This window comes from Camellia sinensis, chromosome 1 (assembly GCF_055761805.1).
Source record: "Camellia sinensis isolate YWXY chromosome 1, ASM5576180v1, whole genome shotgun sequence".
Lineage (NCBI taxonomy): Eukaryota > Viridiplantae > Streptophyta > Magnoliopsida > Ericales > Theaceae > Camellia > Camellia sinensis.
Window position 1 is genome coordinate 68,925,083 of NC_138961.1, and position 22,702 is coordinate 68,947,784.

A 22,702-nucleotide genomic window follows, 5' to 3' on the forward strand; every position below is an offset into this window, starting at 1 on the left:
TGCCGACTGGCAGAATTTAGTGCCGACCGGCAATCTGTTTACAGCCGATAGATCCAAAAGCGGCCGGTGGGAATTGTGCACTGCCGGTGGTAATTTCCCTCGGCCGGTGGTACTCTGCAGCATGCAAGGAACCTGTTCTGGGACTTTGGGAATTTTCAGAGAAGCAGGGCAGTATAAACAGAGGTGGCAGTAATGTGGTACGGGTTTTCCAGGCGAGTTGGGTTTCGAGCATGCATCATTCGCGCATCCCGAGGCAGAGGCTGCGGCCACCCCTTTCCTTTCTCTTTGCATTCTTTTTTATTAATTAATAAAAAATTTTGTAATAATTTTATTTGCTTATCATTCGGACTGTAATATTTATTCGGTCCCTCCGAGCGAGGGCAATGATGTAATAAGTGTGCGTGAGTGTGTGTATGTCTTCCAACCTCACGTCTTTCTTCCCTTTTATTTACCTGTTTATGATGGTAGACTAGGGCATTTTTTTAAATTAGCATATCTTATGCAACGCATGCGTGCATCCATACATTTGTCCTGCATGCACCGGGCTCGGTACATCATGCTAACTGCATTTGTATTTCAAAATCCCAAATTGAATACGTGAAATCAATTGGTTGCATTTCACATGCCATATTTAGGTTAGCCGAGCCTACTCTAATTGCATCCTGCATGTGTTGCATTAGTCAAACTTGACATGGACTAGGACACGCATTTTTGCTAACTAGTTTGTTGTTTTGGCATGGAGGACGATGTAAGTATTTATGCTTTAGCATACCACATGCGTGTGAATGCTACCATGATAGTATGCTTACCATGTGGCTAAGTGCTTATGTGAGATAAACTGTTTGAATGCTTGTGGGTGAAGGTTGGATTGCCCGAGTTGGAAAAACTCGTTGAAATCCGTGTTTTAGCCTACTTACGAGTAGCAAATTTCAAAACATTTTTCGAAACAAAACGGATATGCAATGCTTGTTTCCAAATTAGGCAATCTAGTCTATACTTGTTTGCTGTACGCATAACATAGTAATTCTAGGCTAATAAATGGAATAAGAACACATAACGTTTTCAAAAACGGATATCACGGTTAGTAGAGGCCGATCTTCGGATCGGGCGAGAGGGGGTGCTCATAGCTGACCTTCCCCAATCGTACCCTAGCTCCCGAGCCGAGGCAACTCTGGTGATGACGGACATGTGGCCTTCGGCACTGAGTCAGGGTTTCCTAAATTCCCCCATAAAAAATATTTAGGTGGCGACTCTGTATCTGGAAAAGCAGCCCATGTTTGGCACTTCTTTTCAAAAAAAATCTGTTTCTCAAAACGATTTGCCAGATTTGAACTCTTTGGTTCAAGATTAAGAACCATGACACAAAATCGAGTCCGAACTGTAGTAGCGAGGGCCCCATGCGGGCGCGTCTACACTAGGCGCATGTGCTTTCACTTGTATTGGAAAACATGGAAACAACAAGAAAATTTCATACAGTTGTTCCCTCCTTTCGTGTAGCATCAGTCGACTTGTATGCAGCGTCAGCTGAAGAGGTGTCAATATCATTCAGACCCAACTCCTCATTCTACTCCCACGACCTCTCATATTCCTCGACTGCACATTGTCAATATGACATCATACAACAGCAACACTAAAAAGAAAAAAAATGCTAGCAAAGTAGAATTAAGTGCCATAAATAGTTATGAAGAGAAAAATCCTTAGCAAACATAGTAAAAATAGAGAAAAAAGAGTAGGCATGGGTTGGTACCCATTGGGGTCTGGAAAGAGGTAGATTGGGTATAGACTTAACTTTTGACATGATTTGTACAAAGTGGCTGCCCTATGAGCATCTCCAACGATTGAACAAAATTTTCACCAAATTTGAGTAAAAAAAAGGCATTTGGCTCAATCTGATATCAATCACTCCAACGGTGTACTGTAGCTTTCATCAAAACGTACTAGACGTCCGGGGGAATGATTAGCCAGTCGATCGGCTGGTTGACCGGAAAGAGCAAAATTTGTACAATTCTGTAATTGAATTTTCAAGCTTGAGGGTCATCTGGGGGGGTCGACCTCAGGATCGACCGGGTGGTCGACCTCCCAGTGTAAAATCTGTACAAAAGTTTGCGCAAAATTGGTCATCTGATGGGTCATCCAGTAGTGAAAATACAACGGTAATGAATAGTGTTTTGGTGAAAGACCCAGCGCATTCTCAGTTTGGTGAAATTCTTGCTTAATTCTCAATTTGATATCAGTTTGGTGAAACCATTGGAGGAAGAAAAAGTGGCTTTTTCATCATATTTCAAATCTGATGCACAATTTGATGCACCGTTGGAGATGGCCTAAGGCTCAAACCAGTAACACCTCAAGTTTAATAGGCCAAGTTTTAACCATTGAACCAGTGGTTAAAACTGCGTTGAAAACAACATTGTACAATATGCACAAAATAAGGTCCGTCCAAGTCCAAGTTCTAGGGTTTGTCTGCCTAATATGAAGACCACATCAGATAAACCACAGCTCTATACATGTTCTCGAAGAAAGATATTATTTGAAGAAAAAGAAAAAAAAAACCAAAAAAATTAAAACCCCGGCCATTCTCCAAAACATGGTTATGCGGATTTTCAACTTGGCCGTTGACTTAGGGTTGTTTTAAGAATTGATTTTTTTTAGTATTTTTTGACTTTTTACAAAAAGACGTGCAAAAAAGTAGAGAGAAGAGTTTGACTTTTTTGTATTGACAGCTTCATCCACAGAAAGAACATATAAGGCTACAACCCATAAAAAGCTTCCAACAGTTGTCTCATATAAATAAGATTGCACCAGAACACCAGCCATAGAGATGTGTGGAGGACTTACATGATAACTGATGGTCATCTTTAACATCGTCAGTTGCCGGTGCGACAAAAGAATTAGCCAGGGCATCATCAATGATCAATGTTCATGGATCTTCCACACTCAGAAGCTATACAGTAACAGTCAGACAGTTGAATGCTCACAGATAATTTAAATAGTTAGACAAATCACCAATAACATACATTTAATGCCCAGGTGGAGAAGACGCTAAATAAATGGGAATGTACAACAGTCCATTTCACTATCCGTTGGACACATTCAAATGGTAAGAGAGAGTCAACATGGACATGCATTTCGTGTGCAGTCTTAAACATTGAGAAAAAAGGAACTGACAATAAATGAGTCACTCGAAAATTGTCTACACTAAGTAATATCTGTGTATCTTGTGTGTGCGTGTTTTTTGCAATTCTGAATTGAGAAACAATATCATTTTCTACACCAACTACAATAATCTCTTTTGGGAGGTGGGGTGGTGGGGGGAGAGAGAGAGAGAGAGAGACAAGGGTTTGAGAAATGGCACAGTAAAGGATTTGCGGAATTGATTTGATAATTGAAGGGAAAAAATTTAAGGTTCAGGAAATGCTACAGGCATATGACAGATGGTAGCTTTCCTTTGTCATTTATTCTCCACTCCTTTTTTGGGATCATGATGGCTATTTAGTTCTCAAAAAATTGAAAACATCATATTTGAGGGTTCACTACCTTGTTAAGCCTTGCTCTGAAGTCTAGCCACTTGCTTTTCTTACTACCGTCAAGACTATCCCCAAAACTAAATCCATGTACTCTCTTAAGATCTGCACAATTAATCATATAATATATAATTCAATTTGGCAAGAGATGTGTAAATGTTGGTGCATATAACCAAAAAAGGAGGAAAAAGAGACAATAAAATAAAAATTGATAGGATGACAAACTACAAAGCAAAAGAAATCAAAATTAAAATCACAGACAAATAATGTGAAGATGTCCATCTCCATATTTATAACATTAACACCAATTATATATTGATAACATCCACTAGCTCCCAATGCAAACTGTAGTATCTTAACTAGAGAGAGAGAGAGAGAGAGAGAACTGCACAAAGACATAAATTTAGGAATCCAAATCCCTGCAAGTCAAACAACTACTAACATGTGAAAGTTGGTCAATCTATACCATCTTTAAAAATGAGAATGCAAAAACCATCAATATTTGGAAACATATACATTCCTGTCCTATAATTAGAAAATAAATAGATGAAAACCGCCAAGAAAATCTTCAGCTTAAGGATAGAAATTGCAGCATGAAAATGAAAACCAAAGGATGGAAAATGTACTCACTTTCACTAATTTTAGTGATCAAACCTTCAACAGTAGTCACAACTCCACCCAATGTTCCACTTGTCAGCACCAAGTCATGCTCTGGAACTTCTACACTAGCAGCATCTGACTGAGATATATCAAATGATTGTTAGTCAGCACATTTGAATTGCGTTTTTTTCTTCAGCATTAATTAGATTCAAACATCCTTAGTTAGCTCTTGTCAGTTTTCTTGAAGGCATGTTCAAAATGTTCATTTGCACAAAAACTATGAGTGACAATGGCATACCTTTATCACATCACGGCTTAGATCATTAATGTTCTTCACAAAAATTGTAATTTTCTTTCCTTTTTCAGGAATACGGCCACCAGGCTTCAATTGCAAAGGGAAAGCATACACATCATCAGGATATTAACAATGAGAATAGTAAAGAAAATATATACGTATGTACAAACCTTAGAATTGCGGTACCCACAAGCATCACAAGAGGATGCCATGATGATCACTTCTCGGAAGTATGGAATATCTGTTAAATTGTTAAGCTCAACAAAGCCCATGCTTATTTATCGGTAAAATGAACTAAGGGGAAAATAGTTTTCATTTCCAACCACAAAACTCATGGTAGTAGAAACAATCTTAGATTCCTCAAATATCATTCTCCACAATCCTTTCAGACACTAAATGTATGCCATATTATTTGTATATGGCAAGTAGTATAAAAACAGAACCACTAGTGCCATGTCACATCTCAATGACAGAAGAGATAAGAAGGATACTGGTGACAAACATTCGAGTCTCACACTTGGCTACACAAGTTCCACATGTTGATGGGAAGGTCATCACCTATCCAGCAAGAAGAAATAAATAAATAATTGAATTGCAGCTTCCCATTTCATAAAAGAAACAGATGTGAAATTCAAGAAAATAGAGTAGCGAATTATCCATGCTCATTTTGCAACAAATTTACGTTCTACATTTGCACCACAAAAGACGAGAGGAGGGATAAGAAAGCAGGAGGTGGGAATGAACTTTTGAAAGGATATTTGTACCTCTTCTGGTGCAGAGTACCGAAACAAAGATTCAGCAAATTCTGCACTATTACCCTGAGCAATAGCCCGCTGACCAGCTGCAGCTCCAATTAATCCATGTGGTTCTCTTCTAGTTTGATCACCAGTACTATTTAGTTCCTCTGATAATGCTTCATCACGATGTTCTTCCCCAAGTGATGGGTCGACAACGTACCCCAGTGATGCTTGTTGCTTAGGAGTTCGTTTATAGAACGTAATTGTCGATGAAGGATCCGGAGATGGAGCAAACCTATCAGGGATCAGTGGATGCCCTTCAGATTACCCAAAAAAAAAAAAAAAAAGAGAGAAACACAGAGAGAAGAACTAACTATGGGCCTGTTTGTTATAGCTTATTATAAGCTAATAATCTATAAGCAGAATCTAAAAGCACCCCTCCCTGAGCCAAAGGAATCAACTTTTTCCAGCTTAATTAAGCTATTTTTACCACTTATGCTGTTAGCAAAAGTTACAACAGCAGTCACACAAAATCTCACAACCTAAAAAAAAAAACAAATTTTTTTTTAAAAAAAAATAACCTATGTTACATGGACCGGGACATAGGTGTCAGATGTGGGTATGTATCTAGAGGTTAGAGTTTTCAAACCATAAATTTAAGGGTCATGGACTCGGCAAAAACAAATGTCATATTTTATATTTTTAATCAAATATGTGAGATAAAATGGTGCTATATGTAACTTACAATGTCAAAAAGGCATTTATTGCAACTATACAACAATATGTACATATAATAATAGTGTTACATACAATTATATAAGAAGTGTCTGTTGAAAAGTAGCTGACACATATCACATACTCTTATCTGAGTGTCAGGTGTCCGACACGGGTATTTGATTTATTTTGAAGAGTCCGCGTAACATAGACAATAACCATAGGCAGCCCATTGAAGCTGCAACGAACAACACATACAACAGAAATACCACGATGAAGATCAAATTAATTTAACTCTCTTGTGCTAGAAATTTGCACAAGAATTTCAGCTTCAAAAGTAGATTTCTTGTAATATTGGAGGGTCCTCCCAAGTCTTAGTAGGGGGTTTGGAGGACATCCTCTCTACAGTTCAAATATCATTATATTTTTACTATAATCAGACCTAAAGCAGACACTTATGTAATGTATTATGCCATTTTATAGATTTAAATGTTAATGGGTGTGGGTAGGCACTTACGGGTTCTCAATGAAACTATTGCCAGCAGGATCATCAAGAATGATTGTAAAGGATGACTCGCCTTTTGCACAAGCCCTCAATTTTGGCAAGAACCGGTCAATTGCTTTAGTAGATTGGGGATCCACTTTCTGAAAAGCAAAAGATAGGTTGTAAGGGAACCTAAGAAGGAGGAGGAAGATGAAGAAAAATAGCTAGTGAGTTCAAATTAACATGTACCTTTCTTTCTTCTTGAAGGGCCTCTATTTCGTCCGCAGCTTGTAACAATATCCCTTCCACCTGGAAAACAGACAGCAGGGGTGGGGTTAATAGTGTACAAAGATAAGCATCCAAATAAATAACACAGATTATGTGGAAAAGAATAACACAAGATCAAACATGTTGACTCAAAACTGCATGAAAAGAAGAAAAAAAGGGGGTTTTATTCAAAATTCATGCACAATGCACCAGCAATCTTGGAGAATATACTGAACTTTTAACTTATAAATTGAGCGACTCCTCAGCACTACTCACTTCAGAATTCTGACTTAACAAAATATTACTAGTTTAACATGACTGGACATCAGTTATACGAATAGACATATAGGAACGAAGAGTTAATGGCCAAGGTAAGACAAAGAGCAGAAAAATATAATCATGATAGCATGTTACACACAGCAGAACTATTTATCGAAGTTATTATCCAAATGATGGGATGGGATGGGATGATATTAATTCCTACTCTCCAAGTGGCTTCTACATGTGATGCACCCAAACAAAACCAAAGAAAAGGAAAAATCCATCAACGGGAGATATCACCAACGCATTTCTTATCACGAAAAATGTAATAATTTGAAGAAAAAAAAAATATAGAAAAAAGTCCCACTTGATACAATACCTTTTTTAACACTCTAGTGTAACTACCATTGCAAAATCTATATCTGACAGAAATAAGATCATAAAAAGTTGCATGTGTATGGGAAGAAAGTACCAATTGCCAGTGGCAACCAGTCAAATTGCTCACATAATGTGTAAACATCTTGGCAAAAGCTAATACATAAACAAAAGGACAAGTTGAGCATCATAAGTACAGAAGATAATATGAAATTAGGAGTAGGTTATAAAAGGAGATACCGTTGACAGAGATCCACGCTGAGCCTCTGGAGGAATCTCAAAATCCAGTTCAGGAATCTGTAAAAACCAATGATAGAAAAATGCAAATCTCTTAGATCATAATAAACAATGCATACAGGGAGGTCCACAGATCAATAGTCATCAATCATAACTGAAAAATAAGTACAACACCAATAATACATGCAAGATTCGTAACACTAGAAGTGTAATTTTGTTATTATTAGAAGGGGGCTGCCAATGATCAGAAAGCATCCTTTTATAAAGAGATGAAACTAGTAGATACAATGGCCCCGTTTGGTAGAGCTGTGGGAAAGTGATTATGGCCCCGTTTGGTAGAGCCGTGGAAAAGTGATTATAGCTTATAGTTTAACAACTTATAGCTTATAACTCTGAACATAAGCTGATTTTTGACTTATAAATTAAACTTCTCCTCCCCCACTCAAAGAATAAGTTGATTTTTGACTTACAAAAAGCTATAAGCTGTATTGTTAAGCTGAACCAAATACATTAAAATAGCTTAAATTAAGCTAAAAGCTGAAATAAGTTGGAAATAAGTCCTATCAAACAAGGCCTATAGCTTATAGCTTAACAGGTTATAGCTTATAGCTGTGAACATAAGCTGATTTTTGACTTATAAATTAAGATTCTCCTCCGCCACTCAAAGAATAAGTTGATTTTTGACTTACAAAAAGTTATAAGTTGTATTGTTAAGCTGAACCAAACACATCAAAATAGTTTAAATTAAGCTAAAAGCTGAAATAAGCTGGAAATAAGCTCTACCAAACAGGGCCACTATCTGCTTCCGAGCCCCATTTCAAATCTATTTTTTTAAAAATTATTAAGAATAAAAGTTTATGAACTCACCCTTATTTACCCCGAATGATGATATGTGATTGTGATTGAATTTGTATAATGTGGAGTTTATGTGTAGAATAAATATGAATCATAAAATAATTTTAAATAATTTCTGAATAGTTAAGTCTAAATTTATAACATTGCTAAATTATTAAACTTTTTAACTTTTTTTTAGATCCTCATCTTAAGCCTCGTTTGGAAACATGCTTTTTTTTAGTAACTTTTTGGCTAAAATATGATGTAAAAAAAATTAGTATGTTTGGGATAACTTTTTAATTTTTCACAAAAAGGTGTGTAAAAGTTAGAGAGAAAGTGGAATTTTTGAATTTTTGGTATAAGTTGTTAGCTTTTTAGTTTTTTTAGTGACTTTTTAACTTTTTAGATTAAATCAGCACTTGCCAAATGAGGCCTTATTCATAATTCTCCTTTCATTCCTAACTTTTGAAACATAACTTTAGTCCCCATCTTGACTTCCACTATAGCAATTGAAACAACCACCTCTAAAACCCACTCCCATCGAGAAATTATTTGGTAGTCTTGCGACACAACCACGTGATACCCTATGTTGTGAATGGTGGAGAGAGTGAGACTCACGATTTTGTGTTGGGTGGTTGAAAAACAGCAGAGTATGGTAGTTTGTAATTGGTCAGGGACATGGCCACGTGATGTTCCTGGACCATGAAATAAATTTTCCTCTCAACCCTAGTACCACCCCTATCGTGCTCTTCCCCAACCTTCCACATCCCTTGCACACCTTTGCAACCTTCCCATATGCACCATTATGACTCTCTTTTTGATCTCTCTCTATCAAAATGGTTGGAGGGGCTAAAGCGGCGACATCGAAGAGAGGGTTGCAGTTTCTAGATAAGGGTGGCAAAATGAAGAGAAAATAAGGTAAGGGCCATCAAGAGAGGAGATAAGGATGGGTGGCGATATGTAGGTGGAAATGGGGTTAGCGATGGAGATGAGGATGTGATCGAAGGTGGTGTAAGTTAGTGAGGAGTTGAGAAATGGCGATGAGGTGAGAAATCGGCTACCAACGGTGTGTAGAGGCTTGGGAGTGGTAAATGAGGGTGGCCAGAGTTAGGGATAGGCGGGGGAGGGTGGTCAAAGTTGTTACTAGTAGGTGGCGATTAGGGTGGAGATAGGGTTACGTTTTTAGGGGTTTGGAAGGTTAAGGGTAGGATAAAATTGGAATTTTATATATAAATAAATAAATAAATAAATAAATAAAACACACACCCAATTAATACACATTAATGTATTTTATGATGGGGTAAAATTGTAATAAAAAAATATGAAGGGATTCCAAAGAAATAAGTGTGGTGCTATTAGTAGGGGTGGCCACCGATCGGGCCAAGTTGGGTTTGGGCAAAGCTTGCACCACCTGATAAGAAATTTTGTATCTGTCCAAACCAAGTCCAACCTGAACATCAAGCTCATATAGTCATCTCAAGCCTAACCTCGAAGGAAATATAATTCCCAAATTCAACCACTTATATATAGAGACTATTTTTTGAAAAACGAAATGCAATAAAACTTGTTTCTATAAAAAAAAAAATGCATTAAAACGATTGAATCTAACATTCCAATATACAACAGATATTATTAACAAAGAAACAATTAAACAGCCATGTTAAGTTAAACAAAGTCACTACTCACTAACAGAGTTCAACAAATAGCCAATAATAATGATTGATATGATGAAGCAAATAATATAAATTAAAAAAGACAAAAGAAGAATTAGTAACAGAAATGACGGGGCTACAGTCTACATAAAGAGAGAAGCTGAGATCAAATAAGGGGGAATAGAAGAGGGAGAGTTACAGTGGTTGAGCTCTAGTTGATTAAAAGAAATAAATAAACAAAACAAATAAACAGATTAGTTGCATAATATTGGAGCATAGAAGGGGTGTTTATATATTTTTCAGTAGGAAAAGTCCATGGTGTGCACCCTATCACAAATTGACGTAACTTTACGATAAAATTTTGTACCATTAACCACAAAATACGTAACCACAAAATACATAACCTCTTCACAAATTAACGTAATAAAATGTCCAAAATTTTGTAATTCATGTTACAAATGTTTGTGGCTTGGTTATAACTTAGCCTGGGCCTCCCAGCCAAAATAGCATTCCCAAGCCCTCTAAAAAAATAGGATTGGGTGGACCAATGAGACAATACCTACCCCTAGCTATCATCACTCATTTTGAAAACCCCAATTTCACAAAACAATAGAAATTTAAAATATAAATTCAAAAATACTTAACTTTAAAAAAACATTTGAAAAACAACTATATATATATATATATATGATTTAGTTAAAAACTCCACCACATTATCCTGTTCCTAAACTCCATTGTGGTGTTTTTACATCTACTTAAAAGAACTTAAATTTGTATTTTTCTTTATACACCCCCATAATATTCCCTACCTGTAACGCCCTCAAAATAATAACTTTAAACCCATTAAATAAGACCTGCATTGATATTCAAAAGCTTCACATTCTTTCATTTAACAGAGTTTCATTACAAAAAGTATTACATGTTAACAACAAAAGCAAATGCCCTATGGGCTTACAGCTTTCCAAGTTAACACTTGGTTACAACAAAAGAGTACTAACTCAAACACGTTAAGCCCTTGGCTTGAATTTACAAATAATACATCAAAAGTAAAACAACAAAAAGGTCCGCCTCTGGCCTCCCAAGCTACGTCCTTGGAGGTGGCATGCTACCTGTACCTGAAAATGATATTCCCATATAGGGTGAGCCACAGCCCAGTAGAAATACACTAAACCAACCATGAACAATGACTAAAAGATTAGCAACTGATAGATGGTCAACACTGACACTTCCATTTACATCTCCCTACGTTACCATGACAGCCAAGTCTATGTTACAATTCACTTTTCATTTTTGTTCAACTTTGAGTTTGGAAACAAGGCTCAGTACTCTGGCCAGAACGTTTGATGAGATTATAGTTCATCACTAGAACACTTTCGAAATCCAAGGTGGATACACATTATGGTGTTGTACCAATAACACATAAACTACTCCCATACTTCGCAAACAATGATGATATACATTTTAGTGCTATATCAAATCAAACAAACTTTTCAATAGATAAGCATATGAGCTATATCACTACTACAACAGATAAGCATATGAGCTGTATCAACACTTCAATAGATAAGCATATGAGCTGTATCAACACTTCAACCGATAAGCATATGAGCTATATCAACATTCCAACAACCGGTTTAGAGGTACATCCCCCATCTTCCCCTAAACCATTAACCGGTTTAGAGGTACATCCCCCATCTTCCCCTAAACCGTGGAGTACATCCCCTATCTCCTCCCATACACAAGTAATGCATATAAACACAGAATCACATATGCAATCAATCAATACATAAAATTAATGTATTCTATCAACCGACATGCTCTATGACACATCCAATTGATTAGTTTTAGTTTGCCTAATCATCAAGCATTGTCTACAACAATCAACACTACCCTCCACCGGTAGCCCAAAGCAATTATTTCTAAGCAGGAAATAAATGCACAATGGATATTCAATCGACATTTCAATTCGGTGAGTGATAAATAATTCAACTACACCCTTTAACCCCATGCACTCCCAATCTCAACAATTCCAATTCATTTCCTCATTTCCCACAATTAATTATCTCAATTAATTAAACAATGTAATTAGGTCATTTTCCATAATTACCATCACCACCCTTAGGTCCCATTTTCATCAATGATTCAACATTTATTCCATTTCTCTATACCAAACATGCATCTAGGTTTATTACAAATAAAACCCCAACTTTTGTAACATAACACAAAAGGCCCAAACTTTCACAAAAATTACCAAACCAACCCCAACATCTCAAATTACCAAAATTTAAAGACAAAATCCATAGAGAGGAGTAGGATATCCCTACCTCAAATTCAGAGCTCCAAGGGAGAAGATGAGTAAAACTCAGAAGTGCTCCAAATCCCAAATTTCTCAGATCTCAACAAAGCCCTCGACGATCAACACACTTCTTACAAAGGCCCAAGGTGAGAAAAACACTCTAGGTAGATCAATCCTAAGAGAGAAGTTCGGTTTTAGAGTGAAGTGCTCTCCAATGGAGGTTTTGAAAAAGTAAGAGAGAGAAAGGAAATCAAAAAGTGATCAAAAAGGTGGTTTCACGAACTGATATAAAAGCAGGTCCGCTCGAGCGTACAACACCCCGCTCGAGCGTACAGACACAGGTTCACGCTCGAGCGTCCAAAGATCCGCTCGAGCGCCGGGTGCACTCTCCCAGAATTTTCTGCAGACGACCAAAATGCTGAGAGAAGGAAATTCACGCTCGAGCGTCCAAACTGCCGCTCGATCGGAGAGGCAACAACAAAATCCCGCTCGAGCGTCAAATCGCCGCTCGAGCGGAGAGACCAAAACCTGGGCAAAATTTCTAAGTTTTAAAACACGACCCACTTATTCCCAACCTGCCCAACACAACCCAAAATTCTAATTAAAAGAGTAAGGGATAGAAATGAGGATAAGATAACAACGAATCTACGGAACCGAGTCCGGATTATAGTTAAACAACCACAGGAAATATCGGGACCGCTATAACCTCCCCCCCTTAAAGAATTTCGTCCCCAAAATTAAGGGTACGCCAAAACACAAGGCCAACTGATAACAGAGCAGTCAACAATCGAGCCCTAAGGAAAGAAATTACTTTCACAACAAACCTCCGACTTACTCTTAGCAAGGAAGATACTAACCAAGGAAACACATTCTAAACAACCACACCTTAGGTACGCAAGCCTCAACAAACCAAACCTCCCCCGAAACAATTCACCAACAACCGACTAGCATTCCAAGCTAAGTCACTACTCAACAACACGACCAAAGCAAATCTTTAGAGTAGATAATAAGAAAACATTTTCTTGTTCAAGAGGCATTTCCCAAAGATGTTTAAATTTTCAACGTTAACGTTCCAGAATAAATCTTGCATGTTCCGTACGAAAACTCAAAAGCTTTGCAAACATTCTTCACAAATACGGTGTTACCCAAAAAGCAGAGTCATCCACAGTTTATTTGCCAAAAGATTAATCTGGAATTCTTTAAAATTCTTGAATTAAATCAACTTTTCAACAACGCATTTATATGGTCCAAACACTGGAAAAATTTTGTTTTCCATTTCTTTCCAAAACAGCACTATCCACAACCATCACTCATACAGTGATGCCACAACCGACACAGAACATAACATTTCTATAATGATAGTTAATAGAAATAACAACAGTACTATCAACACATAAGGTATAAGAAATTCATGGTTTTGCAATTTTATCCCGCCTCCCTTTACTTAACCACTTTATAATCATAAACACGGCTCAGAAATACACAAATGATACACATTATAGTGCTGTATCAACATCAAACTAAACACCATACATTCATCATGTATAAAAAGCCAATCATTCACAATGATCAATCAATACATATATTAGATGTATTATTCCAACCGTCAGACTCAACGACAAAACATGTTCGATTAATTTCAGTTTTCCTTAATCAACATACGTAGTCTACAACGAACGAGACTAAACTCAAGGTGACCAATGCCATCCCAACACCCGATACCGACAAGCTGACTAGTCAACTCAATAAACTCTACACTCAGTAATCCACACACTGATGTGCTACTCAGACCACTAACCCCAACCACGGAGTTCTCTACACGAACCACAAATTTTGGAATCTCACTGGATTTCCTAAAATTTAACCGCCTCAACATCGCGTCTAAGGGAATCACCATCCCCCGCCATGGTTATCTAGCAAGCCTGATCACTTCCTTGACCGAAGACCGACATGGTCAACCTCAATCACAACATCCCGAATACGAAGGACTACTTTGACCCACGCTATACTCATTACTTTAGAACACGAATTGCTCTACCTTCAAAGAATGTTGGCAGCATCCACTCATAACCCACACCCAACAATGGATAACCAATCACAATATGAACACTACCCCTATACAACCAAGGGGGTCACCATGGACTCACTATCTAGCAAGGCCCAACACACGAACCAGCATACAGGTACCATTCCCACTAACTCGAGATACAAATCTCACGTTCCCTCGAACATTCTCATATAGTCCTGCCAACACCGCGCAACTCTCGAAACCATCCCATCTAACACATTCAACCGTACTAGGCAAAACCTCCTTATTTTGCAAGCCCTCTTACTCCTACACCGAATCCTCCAATAACTCATAGGGTCCACTCGTTACTCTATTTCTTACTTGTCACTCATCTCGAGAGTACCATCAAGAGGCCCGGCCTCCGTGCTAAACCACTAGTCCACACTACCGCTAGGCAACCATCATGAACCAAACCCCGACACCGTCACAAGTCGCCGATAGGGCTTCCAAAGATTCACTTTTCTAACTTTCCAGAGGGGTAAAAGTCCTCGCCTCCCTCGTCATTAACCCACATCTTCATCCGTAAACACCATACCACTGTGACTCCACCCACGGGTCACACTCTAACCATGGGTTATATACCCAATTAACGCTTCTGATAATATCCTCTGACTTGACCAGTGCTAAGGTACGAACTTATCACATTTAATCCAAATAAAGAAATTTGAAAACTTAGGGAGACATCCATTATACTATAGCCCGAGGTATAGTACCAGCTACTCACAACACACCGCTCCCGATACAACAATCACAACCTTATATAGTGACTGACATCCCTTCACTTGAAACGGCCAATCAGTACACCTGCAATCTTGACAACGTTACTTACCACGAATGTGATACCCCTGTTCTGTATTATGCTAATTGGTCCCAAATGTCATTGTGATTATATGTTTTGATATGATTTGTGTGCCATTCTGTGAATATATATATATATATACGATTTTGAAGTTTTACCTGTTCACCATAGGAATATCTGTTCGAATAATCAGCTTGGGAAATTCAATCGAGGGCCTTATCGGCCACAGAACCCGAAATTTATTACGCCATTGTGTTTGGCATAATTTTTAGAGCCTGCGGTGAAATTTAATTGAAAATTTATTCGGGCCAGACTAAATTGAATTATTTAATGACATTGTGCTCCAATTGTTTAATACCTTAATTGTGGCTAGTGGGGCTTCTTGCATTTGAGCACTACACATCTCATTCTCTCATATACCTTCATTTTGGCTGATATTCACTCTAAGGAGAGGAGAGGGCCGACCTTTAGAGAGAGAGAAGAGAGAAAAATCTGTGTTTAATCTTGAGGGCTTGGAATCTTGGAGTCCAACTCAAATTGGACCATAGATTGAAGAATTGGACTTCTAGGTAAGCCATTGACTCTTGAAATTATGAATTGAACTTGTAATCTTGTGAGTTCAAGAGTTGTTTGTAATCAAGAGCATGTAATAAGTTGATTTTTGTTGAGTTTGAAGTCTTAGAACTCATGCATGTAAGAGATTACCTTGAATTTGCATGTTTGAGCTTGAAACAAATGATCCATGTAAAGTTTTGGTTAAAGCTCATGTTGTAATCGCCATTTGTACCATCTGAGTTGGGAATGATGAGCATCTCCCACATGCATGTACAAATCATGGAAGTATAAGTCTTGAATGTTTGAATTTGAGCATGTTGATGATGGGTTTGAGATGTTTTGGGACATGCATGTAGATAAATCATGAAATTGAGCTTCCTAATGTTGTAATCTTGTATTAGTAGCATGTTAGCATGTGTAAATGTGTAATTTGGGCCATTGCATGCAAGAAATGTAGATGGAAAACCGTATTGGAGCTCAAGAACACGATCTGGGAAACCCAGATTTTTGAGGTCCGCTCGAGCGGGGTAATGGCCGCTCGAGCGGGAAAATCGTGCTCCCAGCATTTTTTTGCAGAGTTGGATGTCCGCTCGAGCGGGACACCTCACGCTCGAGCGCGGAGTCTTGTAGACAGGCCTTCAGCTCGAGCGCATCTTTCGTGCAACCAGTACTTTAGCAGGCCTTAAGGGTCCGCTCGAGCGGAGAAGTTTACGCTCGAGCGGGGACCCTGTTTCCTGGAATTTTGTTCATGCATTCTGTGATTCGTTTTCCGTTCTCTTTCACTTGTAAGCACTCTTAGGCATATGTTAAGCATTGTAAATGAGTTAATGAGATACGAACAAAGCCTAAAGAGGAATATGTGAATTAAAGAACGGATTGAACTGTTAGTGACCCTTTTGTATTCATGAAATGTGTAGGGTCAAGCTCCAGGGCGCATCCACAAGCCGATCACTGTGAGTAATATCAATATTTGAAAACTTGTCAATGTCCAATTGCTATTCCCCTATAAATATTATGAGTTGTTAATTGGGATGGTGGACAAAAGTTGGACATGAACGAATGGGCCAAAGGCCGTTTGACATGAATGAATGGGCCAAAGGCCGTTTGACATGAATGAATGGGCCAAAGGCCGTTTGACATGAATGAATGGGCCAAAGGCCGTTTGACATGAATGAATGGGCCAAAGGCCGTTTGACATGAATGAATGGGCCAAAGGCCGTTTGACATGAATGGATGGGCCGAAGGCCGTTTTGCCATGAATGGAAACCCGGATGGGCCAAAGGCCAGAATGTTTGGAACTACAGTTACTTGACTTGCATTTCGTATAGTTATATATATTTTGCTGTTAAACAGAAGTATGAATTGGGCCCAAGGCCGTTTAGAGCACGTTGATCTACATATTGTTATGTAACTGTTATATTTGATATTATTCACTGGGCTATCGCTCACGCTCATTCATGTATTTGTAGGTGAGCCAAGGGAAGTCCAAACCCAGCCCCAGTGAAGTCTGCTAGGAACAACAGGAGTTTTGGGAGAGTCAGCCTTGTGCCTCGCGCATGAGACCATCCTTGCCCTTTTATTATGTACCTATGTTTTGTCTTGTTGGCAAGGACCCAGTGCATGTCTGTACATAGTCTGTTATAGGTTGACTCGTTTTGGACGATCCTGTCTGTAATGAATTTTGTGAAGCTGTACCTTTGATGTGAGTTATTAACGTATCTGAGTATGGTTTGTTTGATGTGCATATAAGCACGGCTCTATGGACAAAGTTTTTAATTTTGCTTCCGTTTGGCCCCCATTAACTCTGTTAAAATACGTTTAGAACAGTTTGAGGCCGTAGGTAATCTCATGATTACTGGCCGGTTACGTCCTTAACCCACGGGGGCGGGTTCGGGTCGTGACAGAGTGGTATCAGAGCACGAGTTAATAACTCACACACTTGTCCAAAAAGAGCAATAAGCGTCTAGATGAGATCTAGGATGCATTCATGTGATAAATACGAGTTTGGAAGCATTGATTATATACTTAAATGTTTTGTTATGAATAATTATATGTGTAAGTTGTGAACTACTTGCATTACGGATTATCTGGAAATATGTGCTCCTTAGTGTATGTGTACTTGTGTACCTTGGGTATGGAATATAATGCAAGTTTAATCAGATGGTGAGAACCAGAGGTGATGAGTTAGAGGAATCCTCTGCTGCCAGACTGGACAGAATGGAAAGACTGATTCAGGAAATGGCAGAAGCTTTGAGACAGCAACAGGAGTGGCAACAACAGTGGCAGCAACCACATCCGCCACCTCCACCTCCGGCACCACCTGTGCCAGATAATCAAAATGATGATCGGATAATCGCTCTCACCAAGGAATTCAAGAAAATGAAACCGCCACAGTTCCATGGTGGACTAGATCCCTTAAAAGCCGAAGCTTGGGTACTTGGGATTGAAAAACTGTTTGAGGTGTTTCCGTGCTCGGATACACAGAAAGTGCTTCTAGCCACCTTTATGCTAGAAGATGAAGCGAGAAGATGGTGGATGTTGATGAGGGAAAACCACAGAGATATTGATTGGGCGAAATTTTTGGAAATCTTCTATGACAAGTACTTCCCGCAGTGTGTCCGGGACAGGAAAGTGGCAGAGTTCATGGAACTCAAACAAGACAGTATGACTGTAGCTGAGTATGAGGCCAAATTTACTGAGTTGGCCAGGTTTGCACCACACGTAATTGACACTGATTATAAGAAGGCAAGGCATTTTGAAGGTGGGCTCCGAAGTGACATCCTAGAGCGGGTGAATGTCCTGAAATTGGAGACCTACATTGGGGTGCTTGACCGGGCCATCATATCAGAGGCTAATATAGCTAGACAAGCTAAGCCGACAACCGAATGGAGAGGCAACAAAAGACAAGGCTTCTTTTTGAAGAAGAAATTTCTGAAAAAGCAAAACACGGGCTCCTCAACTACCTCAAGTTCTTCCCGAGACACGACTCCTATGTGCAACACTTGTAGCAAAAGGCACCGTGGAGTTTGTTACCGTGCATCGGGAGCCTGTTTTAAGTGTGGGAAACAAGGGCATATAGCCCGAGACTGTAATCAGAATAGTGGGAAGATAGCTGCTAGCTCCACTGCATCGATCCCGAAGCCGGGAAACACTTTGAGATCTGCTGCTACTGGGGATACAGTGAGACAAGGGAGAGTCTTTGCACTCGTTCCGGGTGATACACGGAATGCCAATGCCGTTGTCTCAGGTACTATCTCGATATGTAATCAGGATGCTTTTGTGTTAATTGATTCTGGATCAACGCATTCATTTGTGACATATGCATTTGCATCTAGACTGAAAAGACCCCTAGAATTGTTGCCATATTTGTTATGTGTGTCTGCTCCATCGGGGGAATCTGTGTTATGTGACTATATATATCGGTTTTGTGACATGCATATTGAGGATGCTACCCTGTATGTAGATTTGTTGCCCTTAAACTTTAGACACTTTGATGTAATTTTGGGCATGGATTGGTTGACCAAATACTGTGCCACTATAGATTGTGTGACAAAGAGGGTTGTATTTAAACCACCAGAACAGAAAGAAATTGTGTTTGTGGGAAATGGGGTAGTACCTCCACCATATTTGATATCTGCAATGAAAGCCTGTAAATTGATCAGGAAGGGATGCCAGGGTTATTTGTGTTATGTATTGACTGAACAATCCGTGAATGTTGAATTGAATGATATTCCCATCGTTAGAGAATTCCCAGACGTGTTTCCAAATGAATTACCAGGGGAATTGGTAGACAGGGAGATAGAGTTTACTATTGAGACTGTGCCAGGCACCCAACCTATTTCTAAAACTCCCTACAGGATGGCTACAGCCGAAATGAAAGAATTAAAAGAACAGTTGCAAGACCTTCTTGATAAAGGGTTTATCCGGCCCAGTACCTCGCCTTGGGGCGCACCAGTGTTATTTGTAAAGAAAAAGGATGGTACCTTACGCCTATGTATTGATTACCGGGAATTGAACAAGGTAACGATAAAGAATAAATATCCCTTACCCCGTATTGATGACTTATTTGACCAGTTGCAGGGATCACAGGTGTTTTCTAAGATTGATTTGAGATCCGAGTATCATCAGCTGAAGGTTAAGGCAGAAGATGTTGAGAAAACCGCATTCAGAACGAGGTATGGTCATTTTGAGTTTCTTGTTATGCCATTTGGAGTGACTAATGCTCCGGCAGCATTTATGGACTTAATGAATAGAATTTTTAAAACCTACCTCGATGAGTTTGTTGTTGTCTTCATCGATGATATTTTAATATACTCTAAAGATAGACTTGAACACGAACATCATTTGAGGACTGTTTTACAAATACTTCGGGAAAGAAAACTATTTGCTAAGTTAAAGAAATGTGAGTTTTGGTTGGATGAGGTTATTTTCTTAGGGCACGTGGTCAACAAGGAAGGAATTTCAGTGGACCCGCAGAAAATAGAAGCAATTGTGAATTGGCCTACACCAACTAATGTGACAGAAGTTCGCAGTTTCATGGGCTTAGCTGGGTACTACAGAAGGTTTGTAAAGGACTTTTCGAAATTAGCTGTGCCTCTTACCCAATTGACACGTAAAGGACAACCATTTGAGTGGAATAGTGAAAGAGAATCAGCCTTTCATGAATTGAAGACAAGATTGACCACTGCACCAATTTTGACACTACCTTCAGGTACGGAAAATTTTGTGATTTTCAGTGACGCATCTTATAAGGGTTTGGGTTGTGTGTTAATGCAGAACGGAAAGGTTATTGCTTACGCCTCCCGACAGTTGAGGCCACATGAGAAGAATTATCCAACACATGACCTAGAATTGGCCGCAGTTGTTTTTGCTTTGAAAATCTGGCGGCATTATTTGTATGGGGCAAAGTGTGAAGTCTACACAGATCATAAAAGCCTAAAATACTTCTTCACGCAGAAAGAGTTGAATATGCGTCAGAGAAGATGGCTGGAATTGATAAAAGATTACGACCTAGAAATTCAGTATCACCCCGGAAAAGCTAATACAGTGGCCGATGCCTTGAGCAGGAAATCAACAGGGAGTATGGCTTGCTTGCTTACTGAACAAAGGGAGATTTTGCAAGACTTTGAAAAGTCTGAAATTGAAGTGGTAGTGTGCGAACAGGGCGGATTGATAGCCGCTATTACAGCCGAGCCGGCAATTGTTGATGAAATCAAACAAAAACAGAAAGAGGATGAGTTCCTCAGAAAGGTAATTGATGAATTTGAAGTCAGCCCAAAAGCAGAGTTCAGTATCGAGAATGGAATGTTGAAATTTCGAAACCGAATATGTGTTCCAGTTATTCCGGAGCTAAAGAAGAGGGTCTTAGATGAAGCCCACAGATCCGTATTTGCTATGCATCCGGGTAACAATAAAATGTATCGGGATTTGAAACAAACCTATTGGTGGCCTAAAATGAAGAAAGAGATTGCAGAACATGTGTCCAAGTGCCTTCAGTGTCAGCAAGTTAAGGCTGAACATCAGAAACCAGGCGGTCTACTTCAACCTCTCCCCATTCCTGAGTGGAAGTGGGAACATGTGACCATGGATTTCGTTGTTGGCCTACCTCGGACTTCCCGCGGTATGGATTCTGTTTGGGTTGTAGTTGATAGACTGACTAAATCTGCACATTTTCTGCCTGTCAAAACTACATTTACTGCTTACAGGTTGGCTACTATTTATGTTGATGAAATTGTCCGTTTACATGGAGTTCCAGTATCCATTGTGTCGGATAGAGATCCGAAGTTTGTATCTAGATTGTGGAAGAGTTTGCAGGAAGCTATGGGAACAGAACTAAGGTTCAGCACTGCATTCCACCCACAGACAGATGGGCAGTCAGAACGAACAATACAGACTTTGGAAGATATGCTTCGCATGTGTGCTTTGGATTTTCAGGGGAGTTGGGAAGATTACCTGCCACTTGCAGAATTTGCCTATAATAATAGCTTCCACTCCAGCATCGGTATGGCACCATACGAGGCTTTGTATGGTAGGAGGTGTAGATCACCTATTTATTGGACAGAGGTCGGGGACAGAGCTTTGCTCGGGCCTGAAATTGTACAGGACACCTCTGAAAAGATCAAAACTATTCGGCAAAGGCTCAGAACAGCTCAAGACCGACAGAAGAATTATGCAGACGTTCGGAGAAGACCTCTTGAATATGAGGTCGGCGACCATGTATTCATCCGTGTTTCTCCGATGAAAGGCCAAGTCAGGTTTGGGAAAAAGGGCAAGTTGTCGCCCCGTTACATTGGGCCGTTTCAAATTTTGGAGAAACTTGGTCCAGTGGCTTATAGAGTTGCTTTGCCACCGGGATTCGAGTAGATCCATAACGTGTTTCATGTGTCGATGTTAAGGGGTTACCTCCGAGACCCGTTACATGTGATTGATTATCACCGGGTTGCTATTGATGAAAATATGGAATATACTGAATGGCCGGAAAGAATTATTGATCGACAAGTGAAAGAATTGAGAAACAAATCCATTCCAATGGTGAAAGTGGAATGGAAGGAACACTATGGGACAGATGCTACATGGGAAAAAGAGGAGGAAATGCGTTTACGCTACCCACATTTATTTCCCGACGAAGGTAAATTAAGTTTGAGGGACCAAACTTCCTAAAGGGGGGAAGACTGTGATACCCCTGTTCTGTATTATGCTAATTGGTCCCAAATGTCATTGTGATTATATGTTTTGATATGATTTGTGTGCCATTCTGTGAATATATATATATATACGATTTTGAAGTTTTACCTGTTCACCATAGGAATATCTGTTCGAATAATCAGCTTGGGAAATTCAACCGAGGGCCTTATCGGCCACAGAACCCGAAATTTATTACGCCATTGTGTTTGGCATAATTTTTAGAGCCTACGGTGAAATTTAATTGAAAATTTATTCGGGCCAGACTAAATTGAATTATTTAATGACATTGTGCTCCAATTGTTTAATACCTTAATTGTGGCTAG

At 39.1% G+C, this 22,702-nt stretch overlaps 1 protein-coding gene and 1 long non-coding RNA gene across 2 annotated transcripts in view; both read right to left on the reverse strand.

Annotated features, from left to right (window-relative positions):
- Positions 1-1,453: 1,453 nt before the first annotated feature.
- LOC145795294 (uncharacterized) lies at positions 1,454-3,595 on the reverse strand. Its single transcript, XR_014335963.1, has 3 exons — positions 3,535-3,595; positions 2,836-2,941; positions 1,454-1,593 (listed from the first exon to the last, which is right to left on the reverse strand). It is a non-coding gene; the product is annotated as an uncharacterized LOC145795294 (long non-coding RNA).
- A 494-nt stretch (positions 3,596-4,089) lies between these two features.
- LOC145801033 (uncharacterized) overlaps positions 4,090-22,702 on the reverse strand; it is a 114,288-nt gene continuing 95,675 nt past the window's right edge. The window contains exons 3-10 of the mRNA XM_082891128.1: positions 7,495-7,551; positions 6,601-6,750; positions 6,385-6,512; positions 5,181-5,448; positions 4,908-4,974; positions 4,587-4,657; positions 4,420-4,503; positions 4,090-4,260 (exon numbers count right to left, since the gene is read on the reverse strand). Of these exons, the coding sequence (XP_082747254.1) occupies positions 4,090-4,260; positions 4,420-4,503; positions 4,587-4,657; positions 4,908-4,974; positions 5,181-5,448; positions 6,385-6,512; positions 6,601-6,750; positions 7,495-7,551 (996 nt within the window). The remainder of the gene's footprint in view (positions 4,261-4,419; positions 4,504-4,586; positions 4,658-4,907; positions 4,975-5,180; positions 5,449-6,384; positions 6,513-6,600; positions 6,751-7,494; positions 7,552-22,702) is intronic.